Source organism: Scleropages formosus, chromosome 8 (assembly GCF_900964775.1).
Source record: "Scleropages formosus chromosome 8, fSclFor1.1, whole genome shotgun sequence".
Lineage (NCBI taxonomy): Eukaryota > Metazoa > Chordata > Actinopteri > Osteoglossiformes > Osteoglossidae > Scleropages > Scleropages formosus.
In genome coordinates this window covers 6,751,291-6,763,832 of record NC_041813.1, presented here as the reverse complement: position 1 = coordinate 6,763,832, position 12,542 = coordinate 6,751,291, and the positions used below count along the sequence as shown (strand labels likewise).

Below are 12,542 nucleotides of genomic sequence, written 5' to 3'. Positions count from 1 at the left end.
CCGGTTTCATCAGCAGCAAGTGTGGGCAGGACAGACTGATATCTGGTGCTGTAGTGCAAGGAGTCCCGCAGACCTCAGTGTGGTGAAGAGAACCCCAGCCTCGGCGCTCACCTTGGCGAACAGCATGTTCAGACGCATCTGCTCGGCCAGCACGGTAACGTTGTGGAACAGGTGGGGCTGCATGTGGCTCCACATGTGGGGGAACCACCAGAACTCCTTCCTGTGCTGCAACAGCATGTCATCGCCGCGGTCCTCCTCATCAGTCCCTGAGGAAGAACGGGGCCATCATCTCAGCGTATTACTGCCAAATCCACTACAATCCGACACACCGAGATCAGCTCCTCCACAAATTCAACAATATATAAAACTACCTTAATCACCTTTGTGAGAGCACCCATCTCTGCGTGAGGTTTGTCACGTGTGCGAGAGACGGCACACAGACGTGCGCGGGAAGAGACAACAGCGCACTGAGCCAGCTCTAAAACACCGTGGCGACAGACAGCGAGGCAAAACCCGAAACATTAAAGAGCCTCTAATAACACAACACTGCCAGACCTTTAAGGGATCGCTGGTGATGCCATGGATTCTCATGTTTCAAAAAAAAAAAAAAAAAAAAAAAAAAAAATGCTGGATCTTGTCAGTCAGACCTATTTAGACACCACATAGTGCAGGTCATACTCACCACAACAGACAATGCTGGGCTTTAGTCTCAAACTTAAAAACCTGTGCTGAAGTGTTAAATGAGGGGATCGGAGGATATACCTCACTCAAAGACTGGGAGATGAGCAGCACAGCCTCTACATGTCTGTTGTATTGACTGTTGCATTCCTGTCAAGTCAGGTGGTGCTCTCCTCTGGCGGTCAAGAACACGGCTCAGCCCAGAGCAGTTATTCCTGCAAGCCTCACCTGTATGGTAGAACTTTCCAGAAAAGCCCAGATTGAAGGTGAAGTTGGGGACCAGGGTTCGAAGTCTATTCTGAGTGTTAAGCAGAGCCTGAAAAACCCAGTGAAGAACAATTTGACAGTTTACACAAGAGAACTCAACAGGATTGAAATCATCAAGCACCCACTTGCAGGAGGAAGGCTGTGAAATGACAGCATTAACGTCTGTGGTACCAGTCCCGCCACTAAGGCGGTAAAGCTGACTATCCCACTGTCAGATTTCACTTGTCCTACCATTGATGACTATATACCAACAGCGATGATGACGACGAGGACGACGGTGACGGAAGTGCTACTGAGCCAAAGCCACCTCTTGGCAACCATTCATGCGGTTTAGTAAGCAAAGGAGGGAATGGAAGTGGTTTGCCATTGCTTTCTTCAGTGTGTATTCATAGGGTGCAAACACACAGAACATGCGAACTCCACACACTCTGAGCTGGACTTGAACCACAAAGCCACTGAGCAGCACAGGAACTGCGAGACACTGGCATTACCTGCTGTACCACCATGTCCTTTCACCAACAGTGAAGGCAATTCATTATTAAAAGGCAACAGAATCAAAGAGCTGTAGACGTTGCTGTACAAATTAATTGAAGCCACAGGACAGTTTAAATACATATGAACGCTGTCAGAAAATGTTTCTATGCTGGTGAATTAGCTGCTCCTTGCAGCTGACTGACTTACACGTCACCGGTCTGTCTGACAGCTTGATGACCACTGATGGGCTTTAAATAAATTCGACTCCAACAACATAGAGACGTAATGTGCTTTTAAGGAAAATGCATTCGAATCAGGAACACAGCTGAACAAACATACATTTCTGGCACCATCACATGCAGCATTTTCAGAATATGTCCATTTCAAAGTGGCTCTCAAAATTAATGTAAATAATGCAATGCAAACAGGCAAATTCTATATTACCCTGCTTCCCATGTTAAATGCCGTGAAAGGTCAGAACTTTCCGGCAAGACACCCACTGCCATACCATAATCGAAACCGGTCAAGATGTAATTAGCAGATTTATCAGCATTTAGGTCATGGAAAGCTAGGATCAGGCTAATTTGCAAAATGTTGCAGGAGGGTACTAATCCTACGTAAACAAGGTAAACGCACTGTTGAAAGAGCAGGTCGGCCCGTTTCGGGGAAAGGCAAGCAGTTTGAATGCAACACTGTTAAAGGGCAAAGCACCAAACTAAACTTTGTTTCAGCTGAAAATACCTTTGCAATTTATCATGATTCCAGTGATATCAGAATGAGGCACTGTGTGCAAGCATGTAAAAATTATCCAAAATCAAAATGTTCCTAGAACAGTATCATGCGACACCATGAGAATGTAGTTTCAACTTTTCCAAAGTTTTTTTTTCCTGAATTTAGTTCAAATTTTTGCAAATAAGCGATGAAAATGTTCCAACAATCATTATGAGAGTGCGGTACACAAATAGCCTGTCCTACACAACCCCTAGGTGGCATCAAAGTGGTGGAATAAAACGACGTGCTATGGTAAGAAACACGAAATAGAAAACCATGATGGGGGGGGGGGGGGGGGGGGTCTGAACAAACACATACATATTAATGTGGATCGAAATGAGCCTTTCTGAAGTGATCTCTCAAGCTGCACAGCTCCACACACTGCAGCACAGAAGCTGGACGCGGGTGATGGGGATTCTCGTCCAACTCCAGCACCACAGGGGTGGGCCTGCTCTCTGCTCTGTTCCTAGCGTTTCCCACCGAGACAGCCAAGCCGCCCCACACACGCTCCATTGTCGATGACAAGCCAGCAGACAGGTGTGTGTGTGTGTGTGTGTGTGTGTGTGTGTGAGAGAGAAAGAGTGAGTGTATTTCGTGAGGAAACAATGTAAACAAGGCACGGCTACGGGAAGGACAGTGCCCTGGTGTCCCCAAGCTTCCTGTCACCATCCCCAGTGTGTCTGTTGTCACACGATCAGTGAGCCTCCTCAGATGAAAACACACACTTCGGGGCCGGAGCCCAGTAAGCCCCGCAGCGGACACATTTTAAGCCAACATAACGCGAGATTAACCTACACGGCCCTCTTCCCTGCCTTGTGATATGGGTACATCTGCTTTGATCAAGACCAGTTAGCAAACACTAAGAGCTGCAGTTCTACCAGGGGGTGCAGTCTGCGGGGAGCGATGCAAAACACAAGCAAAACCCTAAACTAAACTAAAAATGATAAAAGCTCAGAACTGCAGAGATCCTGAGGGCAAAATAACACTCTAAGCATTAACACAGCAAGTGGACTGAGGAATGAAACATTTTGTGTGTGGGAAAGGAGTGGGGGACTGGGAGGGGAGATCAAGGGGGTCCAGCCAGAGCGAAAGCCCACATCTCCAAGGCAACACACAGCACTACAGCCGGAGTACAGCTGTGAGCCAAAACGGGGTCAGTGGAACTCAGGTAAACGAAGAAACTCTTTGCCCTGCCTCATCTCCCACTTGTTTTTGCCGAAACACAAGCACAAACAGGACATCACGGGCCTCGCCAACATCAGCAGCGGGATGCTTTCCAACATGCACACTATTTCAACTCAGCCTTGAGCAGCAGGCCCATGGGCGATGACCTAGCACCACTAAGAGAACCAGATTAATAACTACTGGTGACTGAGGGAGAACTTGATACGAGGGAAAAACAACAGAAAATTAACAATGCAGGCTTGTTCTGAAAACATCTGTGAGCAGTTTCCACAAAGTTCATAGCTAATGTAGAGATGTCTAAAAGGAGAAGTACTGGAAGTACTCAGTCCAGAGGAGGGAAAACTGGTTCCTAGACCTCTCCCTGACAGTATCGGGTCAAGAATGGCACAATGAGGTTCGATCCCTGCTCGTTCTGTGCCGAGTTGGCACGTTCTCCCTATTGTGTGCGCGTTTGCGTAACTGGTATAGGGACTCATTGTAAGTAGTGTATATAGAAGAGAAAGTCACCGATGGGTGAATAAGGTGTGGGCTGCTAACACTAGTGCTCATTGGAAATTGCTTTGGAGAAAAGCAGCTGCTAAATTAAATGCAAATGGTAAACACGGAGATGAAAATTTAAAGCAGAGCCACAGTGAGTCCTAGCTCCAGCTGTGTGGTCCTCCTGCTATTTTGTGCCCGAGGCTCTGTTTGTACAGGAATTACATTGCAGGATTCCCTACTTGGGAGTGGCTATCGCACAGTCTGTCCAGTGAGGGCTGGAAATGAGCTTTACTGCTACCATACCGTGTTGGGGTTGCAGAGCGACTGAGAAGAATGCGGATTAGCTGGTCCCTTTCGAGGGAATCGCACCTTTAAACCCCATCCATTGCGCTCACATGTGCAGGAGGCTCTCAGATAAAGTGCTGCGCGCCAGCCAGCATAAGTAAATCACCGCTAAGCAAAAAAACAAAAAAGATGCCATAGCCAGCATTGAACACTTAGGGATGAAAAGTGGCACCAGTTTGATACATTTAAAATAACTCAGACTACCAAAATAATTAGGCTTTACAGTTACAACTGCACAAACAACTTTTGGAAACCCACCCAGAATGCTCCAGAATATTTTTCCATCTGTGATTTTGCCAAGAGACTGCCACCAGCTGGCTGTGTGTCCTTTGCGCACTCTGGCAGCTGGTAAGGCATACCATGCTCAACTTGTGGATCAGTCAACAGGCAACACCAACACCTTCATTTTTTGACTCATTCCTGCATTTGTAATTCATGCGTTATCAAAAACGGTAAAAACGACGTCTACGCTTGCACAACTTCAGGCATGACATTAAGACAGAAGTTTGCGCCCATGACAAGTCCATCGCCCACATGGTCTGCAGGCAACGAGTGACCCAGCATGCAAATGCGGTGCAAGTAGGTACAGCATGCGGCAGTCCTTCCCACTGCTTCCTGGCGCATCCAGCTGCAGACCAATGTTGACAAATTAAACTGAAGACAGACTAATTAATTGCCTGACTGACTCCAGCGAGGAAGCTCTCGGCTTCAGAGTGCAACGCATACAAACAAGGCTGTTCCTTCACCCGGCGTGCACCCCTCACTCTTTCGTTCCTCTGGCTGCATTTTACATGCCACCAACAAGTAATTAATCTACTCATTATTCCAATTATTTGCAATAATCTCGTTTAACGCATCTGACAGAGGAGACCCTCGGGGAAACGTCTCGGTTTACGGTGGAACAAACAGTACGAAGTTTCAACAAACTCTGCACAGAGCAGCTGGAGTCTGCAAATTGACATTTATTCATTTAGCTGACACTTTTCTCCAAAGTGACATACAATGTTAACATACATACAGCTACTTACCCATTTATACAGCTGGGTGATTTTAGTGGAGCAATTTTAGGCTAAGTACCGTGCTCAAGGGTACTACAGCTGAAGGTGGGATTCAAACCTGCGCTCTCTGGGTCGAAAGGCAGCAGCTCTAACCGCAACGCAACCAGCGTCCTTCTGGAAACTGCTGATATGACCAGTGACCAGACTCATATATGAGCTTGCTGCTTCAACAGAACTTTTAATTATTGAAAAAAGGAGACTCACAACCCCATTAAAGGAGATGTCTCCGTCTCAGCATGTCCTCACTCCCACCACAATGTGAAAAGCTATATATGCCCAGGTAACAACTGGATTTTTCAGGCTCTAGGCAGAAACCTGTTATGATGACAACACATTATTGCACTGCTGACTGCACTAGCAGACCACAATAAACCCTTCCCAGCAACCAGATACACTTTGTTCCCGTCACTGTGTCTATCAAGGGAATTACCTTAGAAGAATGTTTTATAATGCAGTTATTCCTTAGGTGAAATGTATAATATACTCCAAAAAATCCACCAAAACTATACTAGAATGACAAAACTGTGACCTGTAGCCATGCAAATTTTGAGAAAATGGACAGAATGAAAATACACAATATCAATAACAGTAATAAACTGCTGTTTAACAATAAAATGTACTACACTCCTTTTGTAATAAGTGATAAACGCTTTAGACGGCACAAAAACATTCTACAATATCACGAATAAATATATGTACTAACTGTCCAACACTTTGAAATTACCACTTAGAAGAGGGGATTCCATGACAATGTGTAAATTCTATATAAATCATCATAATGATGATTGTGACAAATGTTTGCATGCTAAACGGCTTGATGGCTATTTGGCTGCTTTCACTGCTAGGCCCTCGTGAGCTCAGCAACTTCGGAGTCCCTTGGAGCTGGTGCCGGCGCAGCTTCAAACATCTTGGGGTGACATATTATTCATTTCAACACTTATTCATGTGGACTCCACATCAAAAGACTTCCTCTCTGTTTCTTTGTGCACATATTACCAGAAAGGGACAAAACATAAAATAAGAAGTGTGACAAATAAATCTGACTGTTTGGAGGAGACAGCAAAGGAAGAAAAGGGGGACTCTGGAGATACTTTGCAGCAACGACAGAGAGAGGGGGAATTGCTTTAGTTTCCTGTACTTGATGTACGCATGCTGTGCAGTGGAAGCACCCTGCTATATGGAAACATTTCAGGGACCTTCTGCTAAGTTAAGAAATTGGTATAAACTTGCTCAACTCTAAACTCAAACAAATTTCTGTAAAATATCCACTAACTGGTGATAAGTGTACCTGCATATGTGTAAGCCATTCATCAGACCTATGCTGTAAGTAACATGTCACGTTAAACTCAAATAGCGTGTCAATTTCTTTGCCTTCTCTTTAATACAACAGCTTCCAGACATAGTTCTCTAACCACCCCCAGCTCTAACCAGCAAGTGTGCCAAACCGACGTACTCACTTCCACGTCTGAAACCTTCATGCGGGTGCCTTCTTTGCCCACAAAAATGTCATCCACATCCACCAGCAGGTAGCGCTCCAGTGACAGGCAGAGACGCTTGCCTGTCAGATAAGCAATGGCATCTACAAAGATTAGCTTGTGCAACCAGAAGGAGAGGTTGTTGCCAAAGAGCACCCTTTGGATGCCATCATGAAGACCAAGATCCTGCACAACAGTGGCATGTGCCACACGCTGGGAGCCCAGATGGGAGCCAAGATGGGAAAGTGCGTCCGAGGTCCGTGTGCTGGCCAGAAGCACTGGCTCGTAGGTACTATGGTTGGACTGGAAAACGGTCCAGTCATCCCCTGGCAGAGGGCCCCGTTCCACCTCATTGGCCTGAGTGATGTAGAGCAGTGGAGCGGCGGGGTTGATGCGGTAGTCCCTGAGGCCCAGGTTTGAGTACAGGAACAAAGGGAAGCCCTTTAGTTGTGCACTGAGCAGTGAGTTCTCATTGGCCTTGAAGAAGCCAATGATTCCCACGCTGAACTCCACACAGTACTTGTCAAGGAGCTCGCGGTTCCATGCGTCGAGGTTGACGTACTTGAGGATGTTCTCATAGATGATGAGGGCATAGCGACCACGGTTACCTTCTGTAAGTGTGGGCATGTCCCCCTTGCCAGGGGCAATCTCAGTTCGGTACTTGAAGCGACTAGACTCTAGGATGGCCACAATCTCTTGGCCCAACTGCGAGTAGATGCTCTCAACGAAGACTAACACTACAGGTTCTGTGCGTGAATTGTCCACTGTCTTGACGAAGCGCCTGCTAGCCTGCAGCGGCAGGAAGAGGGGCGCCCGCTGTCCCCCCGATGAAGCAGCTGCTGCCCCACAGTCACTGAAAGGCAAGGGGGGCGCCTCCTTTATCTTGGGGCTGCTGCTGACATAGTAGGCCAGGAAAGCCATAGACAACAGGGAGAAAACGATGAGCGCCAGGATGAGGCGGTGAAGCTCCAGCTGCCTCAGTTTCCAGACGCCCACCATGGCAGCAGCGGGCAGGCCAAGTTGAGGGTGGTGGGAACAGGGCAGTGGCGGGCAAAACCACAGAGCAGGGACAGGAATGGGAGGGTTGAGCAGCAGACAGTGGCACTGAGCTCTCCTCACAGACAGCCATTTAAGCTAGGTCACCATGGCCCCTGCAGCCCATGACTCACTCACTCCTCTTTCTCCTTCACCACTGTCCAGATTCCCCCCCTGGATCACCAGGCTCTGGTCCTCCTCCTTAAAACAACTATCTGCTTCTCACACTCCCAACCTCACTCCCCCCAGCTCCTCAAGAGGATTGCATTCCACTCCAGTTTTCAGTCAAACCTCTTCCCATTTACAGTCGATGATGAAGCTCTGTCTCTCGGCTAGCCACCCCGTGCTACGTCTTCAGTAACCACGTGGCGCGTGATCCATTTCAAGCGGTGCGGCCCAGGCAGCAGGGGTGGCTAACACTAAAAACCGCCCCCAAGGTAATCCCTGGCAGCTCATTCACAGGGTGAGGGCAAGGGGGTCTCATTCCTGTGGGTAACGGAGAAAAGAGATTGGTTAGTGGAGCACTTGTACAGGCCACTCACCATATAATTATCCCCCGTCTGACCCCAAGTCCTTAGTGCTCCTGTACACAAATACATTAGAATGGAACAGAAAAATAAGGCAAGCAATTTACAGCAGTTCATTAAGACCACAGTGTGGAATAATTTTCACAGAAGACCTGAAAAATTTGTCATAGATAAAGTTCCTGTAACTTGGTTTGTAAAATGATTTCTGGTCCATAAACCACAAGTACTATGAGCTCACAAAGTTGGATGTGGGAAGTCAGCTGACATCTAGCGAAGTCTGGAAGGGGATCAGGAAGCGTGCCCTGAGGAACCTGACAGACTTGTTAACCCACATCTTTAACATGGAAGTGACACACAGTATATGCCAGAGGCGAATATGTTCCGCAAGGTCACGTGTCCATAGTAGCAACCTTTGCAGCGAACAGCAGCCTTGAAGTGTTGAGCTATCATGGGCCAGTAACAGCAGTTTCTGTACTATGCTGTACATTTTCCCACATGCAGTGAGGGGATCTGGTGCTCACAGTAGCCTCTTAACACCACATCCATACCCTACTTTTTTTTTTTTTTTTTTTAAAACATGGATCTTAAAAGAGCTGCTCAAAGTCCCCATCCTCCTCCACTGGGATAACCTTACAAGTGTGGTGGAAAATGTTATACTGCGGTGAATGACGTTACACCACTGATGGTTTAAGTTTTTTTTGGAGTGTCAACCACCGCTTCCGCTTTCCCTCTGCTGCACGAATGCAAATCAGCTTTGCTCCTCCTCAGGTTCACCATTCAACACCTCCTCACTGCTTCAAAGCACACAGAAAATGAGATAACCTAATACTCACCGCCAAGGATGGCTCAAGTCAACAACTGTCAGGACCACCATATCAGTAAAGGCAAGAAATCATTACCAAGTGGGTGGGGGCAGGACTCCTGACCAGTCCCTGAACTCCCTACTTTTGTATTAAGAACACCCAAACTGGATGCCCCCATCCCCAAATAACCCCTCTAACCCTACCACATTGTGTTCAGTAAGTCTTAAATAACTGCAGCAGCAGGGTGTCATCTCTTCAGCACAGAACGAATGACCATTTACATCAACAGCTGTCACCAAGGTTGAGAAAAGCACTACTCAACGCGTACCTATGCTCTGCGCTGACCCTGCAAGCAAAACGCATGAGTTACATTAGATAGTCAGTCACAGCAGCATATCTTTAAAATGGTCAACCTTGCAGATTTATAGCACTTAAGCACAAGTGGAACCTGAGCAAAAACAGAGTTCCCGGTGTTAATGAACCAGTGTCATTCTGGATGTTACCGGCAATTCCGTGTCCCTCTGCCCCCAAACATATTTACACTCAGCGAAGGGCTTTGAAAGCTCACTGAGCTACAGATTTGCACTGTACCTGTACATTTTCCATTTACCTGGAAGCAAGCGATGGTGGTGGTCCTTGAAACCTAACCAAACAGTGAACACATTAGCTTAGTCACTAACCCCACCCACACGCAAACTCGGAAATAGCTGACCTCCTGTCGTACAGGACATGGCTCCGGTTTGCCTGGCTAATGGCCTACTAATGTCTGTCCACCAGCCCATGGCCTCCCTATCTCTACACCCATTATGTTAAGAGGCAAAGTTCATCTTACTCTGGAAAAGTGAGAGTGAAAAGAAGCAAAATCCTAAACATGACTAAAATATTCTGTGTACACCAACTTGCCCAAAGTAGTATTGTTCTATTGTTCTTCTTCACTTGTGAACATGCCTTCAAATCACACTATTATGAATGAAGTACAGAAACTGAAGTCAGATACATGATTGACAGCAGGTTCTCCTGTTTGATGTCCCTCTGCTTGCTGTAAAAGGCCCGATTCATACCGAGCAGAACAACAAAATCAAAATAAGCCTGAAACAAAAGGAAAGCCAGTGTGAAATGTTACAAGTTACGGCTTCTGAACTAAAAAGCCAAGAAAACAGCCCCTGTAGACAGTGCAGGCGTAAAATTGGAGATCAAGCCTTTCTGTGGTGAAGGACCCTGTGCGAATAGAAGCGAGTGCACTTGTTTCAAATAAAGTGAGCGTTCAAAAGGAGGTTGGAGACTTCTCTCTGTAGTGTAGTCAAAGTGTGAGAAGGGACTACACACTGGTACAAGGAACCAGGGTATGAAACACATCTGTATATACCTGTCTAGAAACATCTACACATTTGGAAGGCAGAATAGGAGAAGGAAGTCTACACAGTGCTGCTGCAGCAGTGAGACCTCACCAAAAGCCAAGGACATTACAAAAGCCAACATTTAGACACTCAAGCTCTTATCTAAACAGCCTTCCAGGTCAAAGCACACAACCTCACATAAAGACTCATTTCCACTCTCTGAAGCACCTTGGCAGCCACACTGTATGTTAAGAATTCTTAAACACAGTGTAATAAAAGGCAGTGAGTACATGTAGGAGGAAAAGTGCACTGGGATCCAGGCCGCTTGAAGGGAAAAGGCAGCAGGAGAAAACCCTGGCGAGGAGTTGGAATCTGGGGTTGGAAGAATGGCTTTTTCTTGTTCGGTTTGGTTCCTCTGCTCACTGACATATCAGCCCACCCAGAACAGCCCTCATGGCAAGCCTGAGCCGCCCAACAGAGTCCCCACCATACCCGATAACTACCACTACCTTTGTGCCAAAGCCTACAAAAACGCAGCAGTTGCACATGTTTGGGGGAACAAGCCTTAACATTGGCCCAACTATACAAATAAGCCCATAATGAGCTTTCAGGGTCAATGCAATTACAAACCAAGTCCCACCTAGGCATGAGCTGCACCAAAAATCTAAGAAACCTCCCATGAAGACAGTGTGTGTATAAAGCGGGCAGGGGAGTGTAGATTTGTGAAACGCCCAGACAAGGTTAATTCCCACCACTTCAGCAATGGTACCAGGAAGCACGCACCCACGCGCACACACAAATACAAAATGATTGGCCCACACAGCAGTGATCACAGAGGTCCTAATAAGAAACAGTCCATTTCTTGCTTATGAGCAAAGCAAATAACTTACTGCTGATGGGCACTAAAAAGGTATTGCTATCTGGGAAAATGTATAACTAATCAAAGTCTACGTGAATTCATAAAACAGTGATTTTTAACATGCTACATGATTTTATCTGACACCACATGTTAACCACAAAAAAGTTTGACCATCTCTATTAAGCATTTTGCAAGAACACCTGGCTGAGGCCAGAAACCATCTGCTTTTCATATGGACATTCAAACCACTTTAATGTTTCTCAGCAAATCAGCCATTTTATTGCCGACAGAGGAGGAAAAAATAAGAACAATAATCAAACTAACCCAGTATGAAGCCACCACAGGTTCTGTATATATTCTCTAAAAAGTGCTGTGAGAAGTTGCAGAAAACATTTCAGGTGAGGTCATGAAGCAAACCAGTGAGACTATGGTACGAGACATGTATACCTTCAACTGAACTGCAGTATCATCCCATCAACGGAAAACAAACTGCCCCAAAGGAAGATGGGTCTTTAAGCGGGCACAGTTTACGCCCCTGTTGGGGTCAGGCTTGGAGGGTCCGGGACCGGCTTAGCAGAAACAGGGTGAAAAAATGCAACTGAGCATTTGTTACACAGCACAATGAGGTGCGACTGTACATAGAAGTCCTCTCAAGAACACCTCACAGCTTACCCTTGTAAGTGTCACACCTTGGTCAATTAAGGACATAACGATGGCGCTATGGTAACCAAGAGGAGAAGATCGCCACTGCTCTGTATTTTTGCAGTTACGGCACAGCAATGTCCAGGAGCATGCTTTGAATGCCAGTGCTGCAACGAGAAAGGATTAACCACCAGTTAGTTTCCGGTGCTGAGCAGAAAGCAATATTTTCCAGATATCAACCCCCACCTCTGCTCTGGGTTACTTGTATCATGAACATATGGAGCTTCTAAGAGCCTTTTCTGATAGTTGGCCCATCACATAAATAAAACCTATGAATACAACTTACTACACGATTAGGAAACTCCAGCCAAACAGTTAAGACATATGAAAATCACTGTGGAGGTCTGCACGCAGCCTTCATGCATCTCTTGGAATATTCTATATGGATGCGGACACGGACACACGGAAATGATATTTAAGCACCCTCCAGAAGGGGGTGATACAGCTACAGTGGCAGACCATCTCTGTTGACCCACAAGAAGGTCTGGAGATGCAGCTCCAAAGGACGCAACTGTTGATTACCCAGAAAGCCATATATGAGGAACA

The 12,542-nt window shown here is 46.4% G+C and overlaps 1 protein-coding gene across 15 annotated transcripts in view; it reads right to left on the bottom strand.

The window, feature by feature from the left end:
• The window catches only part of ndst2a (N-deacetylase/N-sulfotransferase (heparan glucosaminyl) 2a), a 74,329-nt gene that overhangs the window by 6,609 nt on the left and 55,178 nt on the right, over positions 1–12,542 (bottom strand). For 14 of the 15 annotated variants that reach the window (XM_018725053.2, XM_018725058.2, XM_018725052.2 and 11 more), the window contains 3 exons: positions 6,716–8,254; positions 907–994; positions 112–266 (listed from right to left, as the gene is read on the bottom strand). In XM_018725053.2, coding sequence (XP_018580569.2) covers positions 112–266; positions 907–994; positions 6,716–7,732 — 1,260 coding nt within the window. In that variant the 5' untranslated portion in view covers positions 7,733–8,254. Of the gene's footprint in view, positions 1–111; positions 267–906; positions 995–6,715; positions 8,255–11,966; positions 11,985–12,542 lie in introns of those variants that run through there. The other variant, XM_018725067.2, reaches the window with a different exon arrangement.